The sequence below is a fragment of the Electrophorus electricus genome, chromosome 22, assembly GCF_041902795.1.
Source record: "Electrophorus electricus isolate QZ-2024a chromosome 22, ASM4190279v1, whole genome shotgun sequence".
Lineage (NCBI taxonomy): Eukaryota > Metazoa > Chordata > Actinopteri > Gymnotiformes > Gymnotidae > Electrophorus > Electrophorus electricus.
The window spans coordinates 930,270-950,000 of NC_137518.1; the positions used below are offsets into that span (position 1 = coordinate 930,270).

General features: G+C 45.9%; 1 protein-coding gene across 9 annotated transcripts in view; it reads right to left on the reverse strand.

Annotated features, from left to right (window-relative positions):
- camta1b (calmodulin binding transcription activator 1b) overlaps nucleotides 1-19,731 on the reverse strand; it is a 228,868-nt gene that overhangs the window by 201,929 nt on the left and 7,208 nt on the right. For all 9 annotated transcript variants that reach the window (XM_081705222.1, XM_081705223.1, XM_081705228.1 and 6 more), the window contains one exon: nucleotides 9,041-9,144. In XM_081705222.1, coding sequence (XP_081561348.1) covers nucleotides 9,041-9,144 — 104 coding nt within the window. The remainder of the gene's footprint in view (nucleotides 1-9,040; nucleotides 9,145-19,731) is intronic.

Sequence of the window (19,731 nt, forward strand, 5' to 3'; positions counted from 1 at the left end):
TTAATTGGCTGCAGCCTCTGCCAATCACAGCAACCTTTTCTTGGGGGTGTGTTTGAGAGATATATGGAGCAAGGAAACTCGTAAAAAAATAGAGGGGTCTGTCAGGCATATGAGATGAAATAACTCTGTCGTGTGGGGTTTATGGAGGACTGTACCATAATGTATGTTATGTGGGGCTTATGGAGGACTGTACCATAATGTCTGTCGTGTGGGGTTTATGGAGGACTGTACCATAATGTATGTTATGTGGGGCTTATGGAGGACTGTACCATAATGTCTGTCGTGTGGGGTTTATGGAGGACTGTACCATAATGTCTGTCGTGTGGGGTTTACGGGGGACTGTACCATAATGTATGTTATGTGGGGCTTATGGAGGACTGTACCATAATGTCTGTCGTGTGGGGTTTATGGAGGACTGTACCATAATGTATGTTATGTGGGGCTTATGGAGGACTGTACCATAATGTCTGTCGTGTGGGGTTTATGGAGGACTGTACCATAATGTATGTTATGTGGGGCTTATGGAGGACTGTACCATAATGTCTGTCGTGTGGGGTTTACGGGGGACTGTACCATAATGTATGTTATGTGGGGCTTATGGAGGACTGTACCATAATGTCTGTCGTGTGGGGTTTACGGGGGACTGTACCATAATGTATGTTATGTGGGGCTTATGGAGGACTGTACCATAATGTATGTTATGTGGGGCTTATGGAGGACTGTACCATAATGTCTGTCGTGTGGGGTTTACGGGGGACTGTACCATAATGTATGTTATGTGGGGCTTATGGAGGACTGTACCATAATGTATGTTATGTGGGGCTTATGGAGGACTGTACCATAATGTCTGTCGTGTGGGGTTTACGGGGGACTGTACCATAATGTATGTTATGTGGGGCTTATGGAGGACTGTACCATAATGTATGTTATGTGGGGCTTATGGAGGACTGTACCATAATGTATGTTATGTGGGGCTTATGGAGGACTGTACCATAATGTCTGTCGTGTGGGGTTTACGGGGGACTGTACCATAATGTCTGTCGTGTGGGGTTTATGGAGGACTGTACCATAATGTCTGTCGTGTGGGGTTTATGGGGGACTGTACCATAATGTATGTTATGTGGGGCTTATGGAGGACTGTACCATAATGTCTGTCGTGTGGGGTTTATGGAGGACTGTACCATAATGTATGTTATGTGGGGCTTATGGAGGACTGTACCATAATGTCTGTTGTGTGGGGTTTATGGAGGACTGTACCATAATGTATGTTATGTGGGGCTTATGGAGGACTGTACCATAATGTCTGTCGTGTGGGGTTTACGGGGGACTGTACCATAATGTATGTTATGTGGGGCTTATGGAGGACTGTACCATAATGTCTGTCGTGTGGGGTTTACGGGGGACTGTACCATAATGTATGTTATGTGGGGCTTATGGAGGACTGTACCATAATGTATGTTATGTGGGGCTTATGGAGGACTGTACCATAATGTCTGTCGTGTGGGGTTTACGGGGGACTGTACCATAATGTATGTTATGTGGGGCTTATGGAGGACTGTACCATAATGTATGTTATGTGGGGCTTATGGAGGACTGTACCATAATGTCTGTCGTGTGGGGTTTACGGGGGACTGTACCATAATGTATGTTATGTGGGGCTTATGGAGGACTGTACCATAATGTATGTTATGTGGGGCTTATGGAGGACTGTACCATAATGTATGTTATGTGGGGCTTATGGAGGACTGTACCATAATGTCTGTCGTGTGGGGTTTACGGGGGACTGTACCATAATGTATGTTATGTGGGGCTTATGGAGGACTGTACCATAATGTCTGTCGTGTGGGGTTTACGGGGGACTGTACCATAATGTATGTTGTGTGGGGCTTATGGAGGACTGTACCATAATGTCTGTCGTGTGGGGTTTACGGGGGACGGTACCATAATGTCTGTCGTGTGGGGTTTACGGGGGACTGTACCATAATGTCTGTCGTGTGGGGTTTACGGGGGACTGTACCATAATGTCTGTCGTGTGGGGTTTACGGGGGACTGTACCATAATGTCTGTCGTGTGGGGTTTACGGGGGACTGTACCATAATGTCTGTCGTGTGGGGTTTACGGGGGACTGTACCATAATGTCTGTCGTGTGGGGTTTACGGGGGACTGTACCATAATGTCTGTCGTGTGGGGTTTACGGGGGACTGTACCATAATGTCTGTCGTGTGGGGTTTACGGGGGACTGTACCATAATGTCTGTTCTGTGGGGCTTATGGAGGACTGTACCATAATGTCTGTCGTGTGGGGTTTACGGGGGACTGTACCATAATGTCTGTCGTGTGGGGTTTACGGGGGACTGTACCATAATGTCTGTCGTGTGGGGTTTACGGGGGACTGTACCATGGTTTGATCCATTGCCTTATCCACACCATACAGACTCAGGGCATTAAAGAACACGGATGAAAAAGAACAGAAAAACCCATGTGGTAATCTAGTTTCTTAACACCTACCCAACCGCTAGAACCAAACACACACACACAGAGACACACACACACACAGAAAATAAAGCAACAGTCAATTACAATGGCCCGGCGCAAAAGTCTTACCCAGCAGTTCAGTTCAACAGGGAGAAATCTATCTCTCTGTACCTGAATAATTTTACACCTCAGTGCACACGAGGCGTGGGCAAGGGGTGGGGGTTCGGAGTGCACGAGAGAGACACCTGATGGAGCGGGTGGGGTTGGGTGGGAGTACAAACAGCCTTACCATAGGGACCAGCTTAGGAGCGGAGCTCAGCGTGTCATAGCTACCGTACGGAGTCTCAAATGATGACTAATGACAACTGATATATAAACACTAGCATATATGGAAACTATACACAGTACAGACTAGTGCACTACACAGAGTAGGAGTTGTACACACTATTTATACTGTATGGGTATTTTTCAAGTGCAACACAACATTCTTGGCAGCACATGGTAAAAATCATCTCAGGCTCATCGGTTGCCATGGAATCCACAGCCCTCTGACCTACAGACTATGTTGTTTTCCTTTTGCTCTTTTTGTGCACAAGTGCGTACACATAAATTGAGCAGTGAGTATAATGGTTATCGCCACCCGGCACACACATGCACGGCGCTCCAGTGATCCAGACGCGCCCAAGCGGGAGTCTCCCCTCCGGGGGGGGGGGCCCCCAAGCGGTCCGATGCCCCACCGTGAGTTATGCACTTGCCCCGATGCTGGGGATGAACAAAGTCGCCACAATTACCGCAGCTTGGGTGATGTACCTCCATCCTGGTGATGCGCCTTTACCATTCCTCCCACCTCTGACATGCAAAGAACAAACAAATGTTGCCTCCTCTATTTCATCGTGCTAATCAGAGAGCCTAACCCTCCTGTTTTATCATGGAATTTAAAAACCAAAAACAAAAAATGGAAAGAAATATCCAGGTATTAGGTGATCAACAAGAGAGAGAGAGAGAATTAGAGCAGGCTAGAGAGTGCAACCCCCAACCCCCCAGATCTCTTCTGCACCGACAGCTAAGGAGGTTTGCGTAATTTGTTTCCACAAGAGTGGGAAATGTGTTCAAATAAATCTTTGAAGATCAAGGCTGGCTCCTTCTTCACGCCGTGGGAGCAGAAAGCACCTGCTCAGCGCTGGTCTAATCCCTCCGAGAAGCGGAAAGGTGGGAGTGGTGATGAGCATCCCCTGCTCCTCCACTCAAGTGCGCCTCCTGCAGTCGCGCGCGGGAAAACCGAAGCAGATCCGGACAGGAAATCTGCTCTTGTCACCTTTCCCAGGTAGATTCCGCAATGTTTACTGTTTGGCATCAAATGATAAAATCAGGAAATGACGAGGAGGAAACGGTCAGATGGTGCATGCTCGGTGGAGTTTAGTGGGAGCATCTGCGTCTGTGATCATTTAGAGTTCATGTCCCACATCCTGTTGTGGGTCTATACCAAGCGCGAGATGTCCCACTCAGAGACGTCTTCCCCAGTGGTGGGGGTGTCAGCAAGCCCCCCATCTCCCAGAGAGCCAGAGGTGTACTCAGACAAGCACAGCCTTCCCCGCAGGGTCACGTGACTAGCCGGAGGGCAGGGGTTGTGGGCCAGATTAAGTCAGCGCGACCACTTCCAAAGGCAATGACACAGGGCTCTGCCGGGCATGAGTGTTGACGTCTATATTATTTTTGACTTTAGGAGTGAGAAAGAGAAAGAGAGAGTGTGTGAGAGAGAAAGAGAGAGAGTGAGAATGGGAGCGTGAGAGAGAGAGAATATTGGATTGAGAGATTTAAAGAAAATCATCTGTGCCTCAGAGGGGACTAGAGAACTGGAGGACAGGGACTAGCCAACAGCACATTTATGACACAGGAAGTTTCAAAGCTCACAGTTCATCTTCAGCGAGCAACTTATTGCACAACACAGTGAGTGTCAGAAATACAAAATAAAGGTGCAGTGAGTCAGGCAAGGTTCTGTTGGTTAGACTGCAGCTTTGAGTATCAGTCAAACGCCAAGCAGAAGACAGAAACGCTGGTCAATCCACTACAACTTCACACAAAATAAATCTTACATGGGTGTATTTATTTCTGCTAAAATATACACAGTTTTTTGAGACATATCATATCAATAAAGTCTTATTAATTTACAGCTTTGCTGATTTTTCTAGTTTTTATTTTATATAGATTCATTTCCAATTCTGTTAATGTGATTTCTGTCTTTCCAATCATTACGCATGGTCACCCTAATGGTCTGTGCCCAAACGCACCAGTGTCTCAGAATAGCTGACGATACTGTAATATCATAAATGTTCACTCCATAATAACAGTGAGCAGAAAAATACTTTACTAACAAAACTTGTGATGGACTGAGATGTTTGGTATTAAACTGCATAGAATCAAGCAGCAGTGGACAAACAGGAAGACAGGATGACCAACAGAGGAAGACCGGATCACCATGTCTGCAGGCTCCTCTGTTTCGTACACTGGAGGGTTTGTCATTGTGTCAAGGTCATTCAATTTAACCCATGACATCACAGAGATGACGCCCCACGAGAATCCGAGCATTCAGCGTTCCGGATGAGCAGATCACGGTTTCTCCTTCGCTCACTTTGCGGCCTTCTGCTGTCCCGTCATGGAGAAGCGTCTCTCCAAAACCCGTAATCAGCAGCGCGGAACCATTGCCGAATTGAAACTGGCAGCAGGTCAGAAGACGCCATGACACGCGACGCAGAAAATCACGAGGCTCTCGGGTGAACAAGAACAGGACGCGTGTCTAGTCCTGTCTGCTCCCATTCCCAGATCACATCTCTCTCTCTCTCTCTCTCTCTTTCTCTCTCTCTCTCTCCCCACCACCAAGGTGTTGGAGTGACTGCAGTGTTGTCGGTGAGTAATAACACGGCCACGTTAGCTGCATATTTAGTCACGAGAATCCCGCTAAACTGCTTTTAGGTGAACTCGTTTGGAGCGGGCCACCCTGTCGCCCCTCTGCTCTCTGATCCTTGCGCGTTGCGTTCGGCCCCCCGTGCGTCAGCTGTGACCCAGATGTGCTACAGCTCCGCGTGTTCCGACAGCTGCAGTATAGACACCTACAGCAGGCCACTGGATCAAACACGCACCGCTCCAGGTCTTTCGAATGAACAGCAGGAGTGTAACGTTACTACCAGAGAAAGACAAAACGAGGGAGGACCAGATGAAGACAGGAATTGACTTTTCGCCACTCCTCCCGCGGTCCTGGTGGGCTTTTTTCTCCTACCCTCGCGACTCACCGACGTTCCGCAGATTTCATTTTTAGCGTGGTCATTCTCCAACGTGCATTTTTCAACTTAATAGACGTCCGTGTCATTATCCTCAATAAGATTCATTTCCCATAAGGCCATGGTGCTGAATAGAGAGTGCTTCTGTAACACTTCCTCCAAGGCCTGACTGGAAACGCCTGGACATCACGTTAGGAGATGCCGCTGCAGATTAACATGCTAATATGACAGATTAACATGCGCATGTTTTCCCTGTCAGGTGTGGAGGAAGGGGGGAGCTTGTCCTGTGAGCTCGTCAGGTGGGGCCCTTGGCCACTGTGGGCGTGGCCGTCATCCCAAGCCCATCAGGAACTCAACACGCTGCCCTGTGGAGGGGGTCAAACCTCTGGGAGAGAGCCCCCTGTTCAGCCTGGCAAACCTGCGGAGACTCGAGACATCTTCCACCCACCTTCATTAGCCCTTCTGTCCTTCCTCTCTGCCGGTTTGTTTCTGTGGACTCACTCTACCTGTTATAGTCTTTCATAATGGTTACATCCTACAGTGACGTTTCCACTGTCTCACTATTGTTTAGGAGAGGGCGTGGCCTTCAGGGTCGACGCGGACGAACGACCAGACGTGCCCGACCAGAGCCCCTCCTCACTACCAGCAGGCCCTTTCTGTTCCTGTGAGGGGGGATGTGTTGCCATGCCTACGGGACATCCCTGTGACCGGGGCAACCGGGCGAGAGCAGGGGTCATGTCACTGGAGCGTACCAGTCGCTGAAAACAGCTGGTTTGAGCCTGAGGAGAACAGCCGTCACCAGTCTGTGTGCAGGAGTTAGTGCTGCCGGAACTCATCATGCATCCGGCCAGGTGACCCAGACCACTGCTGTATATCAGAGCAAACGTGCAGGAGGAGCCTGCCTGAACAAGCTAAGTGCGCTTTCATTTATAGATGTGACTGGTTCCTCCTCCCACCTCCTGCTGCCGTCTGGAGGGCGGGGAGCCTAAGCACAGGGGAGGTTTGTACAAGCCACAATCGCTGCCTCCCCTCAAGCTGTTAATGAAAACTTGAGTAACGAGGTAAACTTCTGTAAACTTCTGTAAACTTCTGTAAACTTTTACATTTGCAAACTCCCAAGAAAGCCCCAGGAATCCCTCTCTGTTTCTTGCAACGTCTCTTTCCATTTCAGGGTGCGCAAGGTGAAATGAGAAAAGATGGCTAGGAGATCAGGAGGGCAGAGAGACAGGTGACAGCCAGGGTGGAGAGACAGCCAGGGTGGAGAGACAGCCAGGGTGGAGGGGCAGGCAGTGTGAACTTTTTAGTGGAGCTCCTGTGTTCCTGACAGCACAGACGCACGCGCTCGGTGGAGAGGCATTGAGGCAGGTGTCTTCACACTGGTGTGGCCTTCGCAAAGCCTGACGCTCCACAGAAGTGAACATTCCGGCATCTCTGAGATGAAAATGCGCGTTCAAACGCAAACCACGCATAGATGTTTTGCATAGAAAAACAACAAAACATAAACAACAGTGTGCAGGATTTGTTGTTGCTGTTATTGAAGGATTTTTGTTGTTTTGTGATGGCACCGAAGTGCTTACAAGTTAAACCTTAAATCGGCCGTGCACTTCACAAGGGATCCTGCAACGTTTTGTTTTCATGAAGTTTCACACAAAGAATTATAAAGATGTCAAGCAAGCAAAAAGTTGAGCTTTGGAGGTCTAATGTAAAGACTAAGTTTCATTTAACAGAAGTTAATACAACAGCGATCCGAGATTGCCATCGAGAGGTTGTTTTATGAACACTTTCTAAATCTCAATCTTCAACAGATCAATTGTAAATTATCTTCTGTCCTAAGACAACTAACAGATTCATGCTGCCATATTGATCAAACTATTTTAGGGCTGAATATCAAAGTCAGATGTTCTGAGCGCACACTGCACTCCTGTTCTGTAAAGAGACGCCCACAGAGAGAGAGGCAAGAATCTCCAAGAATCTCCAAGAATCTTCCCTCCTAATTTGGGTTAGAGAGTCCAGCAACTCCAACTCTCCCTCCTAATCTGGGTTGACCTACGTTTGCCTTTCTGAGAGTCCGGACACCAAGCGCAGGTTCTGTGACCCATGTGGACAGGATCCCCCATGGGCGAGAAACCCCAGAGATTTACAGCTCACATCAGCACACACACAGGCAGGCAAGAAATAAAAACACTGAGATGTTCACCATGTAGTAACACATAAAAAAGTTCATCTTTTAACCATTTTTCAAATCAAATATGCATAATGTAGGACTGTAATTATAATTAGAGATTATTCATAGGCTAACTATAATTCATAGGCTTTCTTTTATGTTTATCTTTACATAAATAGACAAACAAACAAACAAATAAATAAATACATAAATAAATAAATAACCATTTGGTCTTGTGATATTTTCTTCATTTAATTATGTCTGCCCACATTTTTTTAAAAAAATGCACACGCTGTTCCCAAGTGATTGTTTACATGGCCACGTCACAGAAGACAACACACAGCTTCTCGTAATGTGACTGGCCCAGTGTTTCAGAATGAAACTCTGCTGTACACACGTCAGTCTCCGCAACGTCTACATCCACACGTGTAAGAAAGTGTGCTCTCATTAGCGCCCTGTGGGTCTGACGGAACACGGGACGCTTGAGATGCTTTGACATGCTGTTTTTTACAGCTCACAATAAAGCCGAACTCAATTACACAGTGTATTCTTCTGCGTCTGGATTTTGTTGCAATAAAACCTACCAATATCGCACGCATCTTGCCCTGACCGCCAGGATCTGCCAATAACGAACACAAATCTCTCAACATCATCACTGTTTATATCTCAGGTTTGTTCAGTCAGCAGTAAACTGTGAATGAAAACCGGGCCCATAATTTAATCCGCAGAATTTAATCACTAAAATCAGGCATTAGGATCCGTGCTGATTAATCAGACTTGTTTAAAGTATTAAAAATTCATTTGAAAATGAAAATAAGAGGTTTGAATTGTGTTTAATATTTGGTCTGTATTTGGGTTGATTTTAGAAGCTGTAATACCGAGCCCCTCCTGCAGGTGGGCTGGGTCACAGGGAATAGGGAAGCCACAAAGGCAGGACCCCACGCTGAGGTTACTGTTACATAAAACTTACCAAAATGGCATTTTGTGTGCTCACGGAGAACAACGGTTCATCGCGTCCCCTGTGGGGGTCTTAGAAAGTTGAGGGATTTACTGGGAGTGTTACTGAAGCCTCGGTAGGCTCTGGCGGCGGTCTGGGCGGATCCGGACGGATCCGAGCGCTCCCTTACCTCGTTGGTGTTCCAGCGGTGTCTCTCTTTGGGCAGGGAGGAGCACTTTGGCAGGCATTCCAGCAGCTTCTTGGGAAGGTAGATCTTCAAATGTCCATGTTCATCTGGAGACAGAGAGACACAGAATGAGAACCATGAGATTCCCAAGCTTCCACAGGATCCGCAAAAAACGGAACCGGACACGTCTGGCATGTCAAAACTTATGTTTATGCAACTGAAAATTACTGAGAAATTACAACGGAAAAGTGTGAAGGAAAATTCTATTCTTTGAAATGCTTGTCCGCGAATTCCTCACACACACACACACACACACACACACACACACACACACACACACACACAAACACCTTAAAATAAGTGAATGTGACTTGGCAAAAAGGACAAATGGAAAAAGGAAGGCCTGAAACACACACCAAGGTGGAGACGTTACTGCGAAAGGAAAGGAAGTGTGTATTCAGAGCGCCAGGTGTGTCTAAGCTGGCATCTGGGACCGGTGCGGATTGTTCCATTTCTCCTCGTATGACTGGAATGTTTCTTCCACCTTTACTTATCATGCAAGAGCGCATGTTCAAATACATAACAAGCAAATTGGGCAACAGAGCAAAAGCGTTTCAAGGTTATTGATAACTGTTTGGATCAAGAGCTCAGGCTTCTTAAGGAACTCGATGTTTAGCCCTGAGGGAGAAGGTACTTCCACAGTGCGTGCGGAGCCTGTTCATGAATAAAAAAGTGAGTGAGTGAGCGAGCAAGTGAGAAAGAGAGAAAGAGGGAGGAGAGGGAAAGGAGTGAATAATATAGAGAGAGACAAATAAATAGACAGAGAGAGAGAGAGAGAGAGAGAGAGAGAGAGAAAAAGAGAGAGAGAGAGAGAGAGAGAGAAAGAGAGAGAGAGAGAAAGAGAGAGAGAGAAAATGGGACTGCTGAGTGTCCTTTAGTAAAAGCATGAAGACATGACGGACGTTAGCCTGACACACACACACACCGTTAGCCTGACACACACTCCAACCTTATCCTGACACAAACAACAACTTTATCGCGACACACAGACTCCAGCATTAGCATGACACACACTCCAACCTTATCCTGACACAAACAACAACCTTATCCTGACACACACACACTGTTAGCCTGACACACACTCCAACACTATCCTGACACACTCAAACCTTATCCTGACACACACTCCAGCGTTAGCCTGACACACACAACAACCTTATCCTGACACAACGTTATGCTGACACAAATAACGTTAGCCTGACACACACACCGTTAGCCTGAAACACACTCCAACCTTATCCTGAGACACACTCTAGCATTAGCTTGACACACACCGTTAGCCTGACACACACTCCAACCTTATCCTGAGACACACTCTAGCATTAGCTTGACACACACCGTTAGACTGACACACTCCAACCTTATCCTGACACACACAACATTATCCACACTCCAGCATTAACCTGAAAAACACACTGTTATCCTGACACACACTCCAACGTTATCCTGACACTTCAACATTATCCTGACACACACACTCCAGCATTAGCCTGGCGCACTCTAACGTTATCCTGAGACATAATTTAGCGTTAGCCTGACACACACATCAACATTTTCCTGACACACTCCAAACTTATCCTGACACACACAACAACATTATCCTGACACACTCCAATGTTATCCTGAGAAACACACTAACGTTAGCCTGACACACACCGTTAACCTGACACACACCCCAACCTTATCCTGACACACACAGCAACGTTAGCCTGACACACAATCCAACCTTGTCCTGGCACACACAACATTAGCCTGGCACACACTCCAACTTTATCCTGACACACTCCAAACTTATGCTGAAACACACGCGAACCTTACCTTGACACACACAACCTTATCCTGACACACACAACAACATTATCCTGACACACTCCAATGTTATCCTGATACACACACTAATGTTAGCCTGACACATTCCAACTTTATCGCGACACACAGACTCCAGCATTAGCATGACACACACTCCAACCTTATCCTGAGACAAACTCTAACATTAGTCTAACACACACACCGATATTAGCCTGACACACACTCCAACATTATCCTGACACACACTCCAACGTTATCCTGACACACTCCAAAGTTAACCTGAAAAACACACCATTATTCTGACACACACTCCAACGTTATCCTGACACATTTTAACCTTATCCTGACACACACACACTCTAGCGTTAGCCTGACACACAATCTAACCTTATCTTCAGATATAACCTACCGTTAGCCTGACACAAACACCATTAGCCTGACACACACGACGTTATCCTGACATACACTCCAATGTTATCCTGACACACACTCCAACGTTATCCTGACACACACTCCAACGTTATCCTGACACAAATACCATTATCCTGACACACACTCCAAGCTTATTCTGACACACACTTTAGCATTAGCCTGACACACACTCCAGCGTTAGCCTGACACACACAACATTAGCCTGGCACACACACCATTATCCTGACACACACTCCAACCTTATCCTGAGACACACTCTAGTGTTAGCCTGACATACACCATTAGCCTGACACACTCCAACCTTATCCTGACACACACTCCAAAATTATCCTGACAGAAACGTTATCCTGACACACACACCGTTAGCCTGACACACACTCTAGCATTAACCTGACACACACACACTGTTAGCCTGACACACACTCTAGCATTAACCTGACACACACACACTGTTAGCCTGACACACACTCTAGCGTTAACCTGACACACACACACTGTTAGCCTGACACACCCTCCAGCGTTAGCCTAACACACACAACAACGTTAGCCTGACACACCCTCCAGCGTTAGCCTAACACACACAACAACGTTAGCCTGACACACACTCCAAGATTAACCTGACACAAACTCCTGCGTTAGCCTGAAACAAACTCCAACCTTATCCTCAGACACCCTCTAGCGTTAGCCTGACACACAGCATTAACCTGACACACACTCCAACCTTATCCTGATACAAACTTCGTTAGCCTGACACACACACACTGTTAGCCTGACACACACACACTGTTAGCCTGACACACACACACACACACACACACACACACACACACACACACACACACACACACACACACACACACACCAACATTAGCCTGACACGCACAATGATAGCCTGACACACACTCCAGCATTAGCCTGACACACACAACATGATCCTGACAAACATAACATCATCCTGACACACACTCCAGCATTAACCTGGCAAACACACCAATGTTATCCTGACACACTCTCCAACATTATCTTGACACACTCCAACATTATCCTGACACACTCCAACATTATCCTGACATACATGTTCCAGCGTTAGCCTGACACACACACCGTTAGCCTGAAACACACACCAATGTTATCCTGACACACTCCAAACTTATCCTGACACACACAACAACGTTATCCTGACACACGCTCCAACGTTAGCCTGGCACACACACCAACATTATCCTGACATACACTCCAACATTATCCTGACACACTCCAACATTATCCTGACATACATGTTCCAGCGTTAGCCTGACACACACACCATTAGCCTGAAACACACACCAATGTTATCCTGATACACAGAACATTATCCTGACATACACTCCGTTATCCTGACACACTCCAAACTTATCCTGACACACACAACAACGTTATCCTGACACACGCTCCAACGTTATCCTGACACACGCTCCAACATTATCCTGACATACACTCCAACATTATCCTGACATACATGTTCCAGCGTTAGCCTGACACACACACCATTAGCCTGAAACACACACCAATGTTATCCTGATACACAGAACATTATCCTGACATACACTCCGTTATCCTGACACACTCCAAACTTATCCTGACACACACAACAACGTTATCCTGACACACTCTAAACTTATCCTGACACACACAACAACGTTATCCTGACACACTCCAAACTTATCTTGACACACACAACAACGTTATCCTGACACACACAACAACGTTATCCTGACACATGCTCCAACGTTAGCCTGGCACACACACCAACATTTTCCTGACATACACTCCAACGTTATCCTGACACACTCCAAACTTATCCTGACACACACACACAACGTTATCCTGACACACACACAACGTTAGCCTGACACAAACTCTAGCGTTAGCCTGACACACACACCGTTAGCCTGACACACAACATTTTGACACACACTCCAACGTTAGGTACCAGAACAAACAGAGAGCCTGAGGGAGAGAGACACATAGTGAACGCTGCATGGCTGTGTTGCTCTGAGCTCCACGGTGGGATCAGTTTGTGCTCTAACCGGGTATAAAACTGACGGACATGTAAATAATTTAGATCTCCGTAGCAACCCTCAGAGTCCATCAGCAGCTAAGGATCATGTAAGCAGGCTGTTGGCATGCTCTGGGATCTTCTGTACTCTGTAATCCTAATCTGCACCAGCATCCACAAACCAGCACACGCCACTGTTCACTGGAACCCTAAAAACACCAGAAAGAGCAAACGTCTGAAATAACTGAATACAATGCTGTATTACATGAATTAATATGTATTAATATTTATAAATTTCTATATGTATTAATATGTATTAATGTGTATATGTATTAATGTGTATGTGTATATGTATTAATGTGTTAATGTATACATGTATTAATGTGAATTAATGTGTATATGTATTAATATGTATTAATGTGTATTAATGTGTATATGTATATGTATTAATGTGTATATGTATTAATGTGTATTTGTGTATATGTATTAATGTGTATTAATGTGTATATGTATTAATATGTATTAATGTGTATATGTATTAATGTGTATATGTATTAATATGTATATGTATTAATGTGTATATGTATTAATATGTATTAATGTGTATATGTATTAATATGTATTAATGTGTATATGTATTAATGTGAATTAATGTGTATATGTATTAATATGTATTAATGTGTATATGTATTAATGTGTATATGTATTAATGTGTATATGTATTAATATGTATTAATGTGTATTTGTGTATATGTATTAATATGTATTAATGTGTATATGTATTAATGTGAATTAATGTGTATATGTATTAATATGTATTAATGTGTATTAATGTGTATATGTATATGTATTAATGTGTATATGTATTAATGTGTATTTGTGTATATGTATTAATGTGTATTTGTGTACATGTATTAATGTGTATATGTATTAATGTGTATTTGTGTATATGTATTAATGTGTATTAATGTGTATATGTATTAATATGTATTAATGTTTAATTGTGTATATGTATTAATGTGTATTAATGTGTATATGTATTAATATGCATTAATGTGTATTTGTGTACATGTATTATGTGTATTAATATGTATATGCATTAATGTGTAATTGTGTATATGTATTAATATGTACTATAATCTAATTTCTTTCTGTTCTTCTTTGTGATTACAGTGAAAATACGTCACATTAGTGAACAGTCTGATCTAAATTAGAATCTGCATAAACAAAAGCTCAAAGGCTGAAATGTCACCTCATCAGTGTGAGACGTTTCCGTTCACCCTGGACAGTACGGCATTCGTTAACCGTGACTGCAACAGTTGCCTTGGCCAGACTGACCCAGCTCAGGAGACATGACAATACGCCCTCAAGTCGAGCTGTGCGCTCCGAGGAACTCTGAGAAACCCCAGCCATTCCACAAGTCTTCTGTCTCTTGATGATTCATGACATCCAAGAAACGTAAAGAATTCTGGATGTTACCACAAGCCCATCAGTAGGAACACCACACCAAGGGTGTCACACGGCGTGAGCAGTCTGGAGAAATACAGTATCTCTGATCATATCAGATGGGCCTTACTGTCATTTAAACAAATGGGAGCAACAGAAGTTCAAAGCAAGAATCGGCCGGAGTGCAGGGTAATTCCGGCTAGTCTCTGTACGGGACACGTGTCCTGGACGTGTCCCGTGCGCCTGCTCAGGTCTGGTGGCACGTCAGACCCAATCTGAGCGCCGGTGCTTCCTGTTGCTTCCTGTTGCTCTGCATTAAAGTGAGGAGTGACACTCAGGACAGGCATCAGGGATGAATTTCAATCACAGTGGTGCCAGCGTGTGCCAAGCATAGCCCCTCACGTGCCTGACTCAGGTTGGCACAGCACGCACGCTGAACTGGGCACCAAACGCACTGGCAGTGTCTCCGCTGGACACGTGCACGCACTCGCATACACACACCCTGGCAGGCAAATACACACACACTCACACACACAGGCACGCCCACACACACATAGAAACAAATACACAAATATATATGCACATAAAGAGAAAAAACAGAGAAACCGTAACAAGAGTTCTGGGACAACGTGTTCAGAGCAACTGACAGATTTTCAGTGTTAAAGTCCTGTGTACATCCTCACACACTCATGCAGACCCGAGGTCTCGTCCCGGTCACTTATGCACTTAACAAAAATCCTGCAAATACAGAATTGCAAGAGCTCTGGATGTTCCTGGCCCGGATGAAAAACAGATTCCTTATTTAGCAGTTGCTCTGAAGGGAAGAGCAGACGGTCCGCACATGAATACCAATCAGTGTTCAGTGCACTGTCTAAAGCCAGCCCCCACCCGCCTAACCCCACACTCGCCGCCGCATCTGGGTGGGTTTGAATAGTTCCTCTCCTTTGAAAAATAAACATCAAAACAAATCCTGGCCGAGTCCTGGTAGAGTCCTTCAGAGTCCTGGCCGAGTCCTGGTAGAGTCCTTCAGAGTCCTGGCCGAGTCCTGGTAGAGTCCTTCAGAGTCCTGGCCGAGTCCTGGTAGAGTCCTTCAGAGTCCTGGCCGAGTCCTGGTAGAGTCCTTCAGAGTCCTGGCCGAGTCCTGGTAGAGTCCTTCAGAGTCCTGGCCGAGTCCTGGTAGAGTCCTTCAGAGTCCTGGCCGAGTCCTGGTAGAGTCCTTCAGAGTCCTGGCCGAGTCTCAGCCGAGTCCAGGTTGAGTCCTGGCCACCTGCATCTCACATCAGCCTGATTCATGGAGCTATTCTATAATTTATAGAAAAGTCATGAATTCCAGACTGAATATAGAGACGTGTGGAAATGGTCGCAGGCTGACAATGTTAGATGAAGGGGAGCACTAAACGTCACCATGGTAAGGCGGGAGACGTGGCTGAGGAAACACGTGGCCACAGGGTTGGCACGCGGCTCATGGCAAACGCTGTCACGTGAGGTTCACGTGGGCAGAGACCGAGCTCTCACGTGACGATGCAAAAAGCGTCGTGGTAAAAGGTGAACAGACACCCAAATCTGCCCCCCAAAAAACCCTGAATACCTGATTAGAATAAACAATAAACTTCACATTGTATTTACTTTCATTCTTTCTCTCTAATAAACCTGTGACTTAAATACCAAAATCTATTCAGACACACTGAATAAAGACAACGGTCTTCTGTGTCTACACCTTCTGTTGCGTGCGCACCCTCCGAGGATTACTGCAGATCTGCTGTCCATAATGACTTTGCACGTGCGCCGTATGCGGGAGGCCCGTTAGCGTGGGGGAGAACGCACAGGAAGACCGTAGCTCACAGGTGCCGTGTCACGTTTTAATGAAAGACGCTGTTCTTGTACATAAAACTGTCAGTGCCAACGGACATTTTTCGTCAGCACACGTCCATTCATAAATGGCGCCTTGCGCTGTGCAGAGCTTCGCCTGTCGTGAACGCTTGTTTCAGCCTCCGTGGAACTTCGACCTTTTTTCTACTTCTTTTCTTCACAATAAAGAGTATGAGTGAAGAAAAGCTTCTGACGCCTGTGTGTGAAGAATAAGGAGAAGGTGACGTTTGAGGCTGCAGCTCACTACTCACGCTACACACTCTGCTCTCAGCAGGCGCCTGCGCAGCTCTGGGACTTCATCCCGCTTCAGAAAGTGTGAGTTCAGGGTGAAATACATTAAACATTCCTGACAAAATGGCAGACTCCCAAAAAAAGGGATCAACGCCCTCTGACCTCTGACCTCTTCAAATAGAGGCCAACCACGTCTATGGCCACTGTGGGTAGGAGATAAACGCAGAGTGGCGTGCGTCAGAGAGGACAGCGCATATCAGACTTTACCAAATGACCCGCCATAGGCCGGATTTACCGTGCACACGTTAGTGTGATGACTGCGTCGCTTTCTGATTGGCCATTTCAAAGGATAAAGACTTTCTCCCATTTGTCACATTACGGAGATGTTTCACTAAAGACTGCAATATGTCTCGCGAGAAATGTCCCAGAAAATCAAATCTTATAGTCCCTTGCCTCACAGTGAAACTTTCATTCCGAGCAGAAATTCAAAGAAATTGCAAATCAACACGCCACTGATTCCAGAGTCCAGCTGATTAATTTTTTTGTACCTGTAAAACTGTCAAACATTAATCCTTGGAAGTGAAATCCTCATGTGAGATCGCTGTCAGTTAATTATAAAACTTTCTATAATAAAGACACTGAAGAAAACGCCGGCAAAAGCAGCACTTAACACTCCCAGTTCTGATATTAAGGAGCGTCTGGGGAAATTTAGAATTTTTTCCCTATTTTTTTGCAAATAAAATGAATGTGACAGAAATAAAGGCTCATTGCGCAGTGGTTTCAGGCAGGCACCAGCAGTGGCGGGTCTCGCATGTTAATTCATCAAAGTGCTTAGAAACTTTTCCTGGTGTAATTTCACCTCCGCTAGCGTCGTAGCCACAGCAACTCGGAGATGCTCGCCAGCGAGCATGCGGCACACACGGTTCCTTCTGTATTTATTTCCTCTTCACTCTGAGCACTGAGGCCTTGATCTGGGCCCTGGAGACAGGACACGGGATTCTTCAGGACCCATGCTCGGCCAAACGTACATGCTACGCAGCTACTGCGTGCCTAGTCACGTGACACAGGAAAACTGTGTACATAAATATACAGACACATTACAGAGTCACACATGCAGTGTGTTACTGATGGAGGAGGACAGTAATACACACACACACACACACACACAGACGCATGGGTGCGATCACACACACACACACACACACACACACACACACACACACACACACACAGACGCATAGGTGCGATCACACACACACACACACACACACACACACAACTGCAGATCCTGTCATTTTTTTATCCCACTGAGCAGTTATCACATGTATGAACATATATGGTGGGAAGACACAGCAGTGAATGTAGAACATGAAACAATGATTCAGGGTCCAATGTCCTGCCTGCTGACTCAAGGTCCAGTGTCCTGAATCAGGGTCCAGTGTCCTGCTAGCTAAGTCCTGTCAGCAGTACGTGAGCGGTGATGTCTGAATTAACTCACACATCCGTGAGGAGATCACGTCTGCCTTGCTCCAGCAGAATAAATGATGTCACAGAACACGTTAGTTTATGAACACAGCTGTAAATAAACCACTACTTTGGCTTCTTTGTAGCTGTGAACAATAACGTCAACACTGAATTAGTAACGATTCACAGAGCTGGACTGTGTCACTTTAATTTAGCACCGAATTCTTTCAGTTGTAATGTACTGGGCTTTACTCCTGTCTGGACGTCAGTCAGGATCCTTCAAGGGTGTCAGTGAAAGTGCAGGTAACTGTTCCTGAACAATGAACAAAAAATCAAAATAATGAACATCTCTGTCCTCACGTCCACAGGGGCCCCGTGGAGCCCCTGGGCTGTATCACAAACACACACACACACACCACGGACATCGGCATGCCCTCGCTGTAGTGATGGGATACTCTTCTCCTTTCTTATGCCATTCCAGCTGTAGGCAGCACTCCTCCATTGTTGATCATTCCGGGCGGTAATGAACGTTGTCAGGAACACAGTAAACACTCGACCATAAAGAAGCGCACATGAAGTTAACAGACAGAAAGGAAGAAGACGGAGAGGCTCCCACCAGCATCCCAGTGGGAATTCCCACAAACATCATTCACTGAGAGTGACATCTTATTCCGAAGCCCGCCCGGACTTCCAGGCTGAGTGCTGACACTGCTCGGAACGCCGTCCTGGGCCGCTCGGCCGTGCGACTCACCTCCCTGTTCGTCACTCCAGGAACACCAGCAATCCCTGATGTCATAGTGTTCTCCACACATCACTGCCACATAGCAATCTGCCGTTTGAGTAATGAAGACCTTGTTTACAGGTGCCAGGCTGAAATGCTGAGTTTTCTTGAAATGCTGAGTTGTTTTTTGTTTTTTTTTTGCACATGAAAGAGAAATGAATGTCACTGTGGTCTGGTGAGGGAATCTCGCTGCCCATATTAGAAGGTTTTAGCTGCACAAACGTCTTTCAGATGCACTGTAAACAGAAGATCTCATGCCACTGTAGGAGAGGAAGTGTTTGAATTAGGATGCGTTCCTCTGGAACCTTCATCAGAATGCGGCGTGCCACACAGAAAGAACTGGACCAGGGCCAGCATCGAACCTGCGATCGGCCTACGGTCTGGGCGATATCGGTGGAAGACGCACACCGCACGCTCTGTGGTGAATTAGTGGACGTTAATTGTACCAGTCTGTGAAAGGACATCTTTACCAAGGTGGACGTAGAAGCAACAGACGTATGAGACCACGTGAGCTCAAGCGAACACATGCAGATGCTGGACTCTGAACAGCACTCCGAGCTGGTG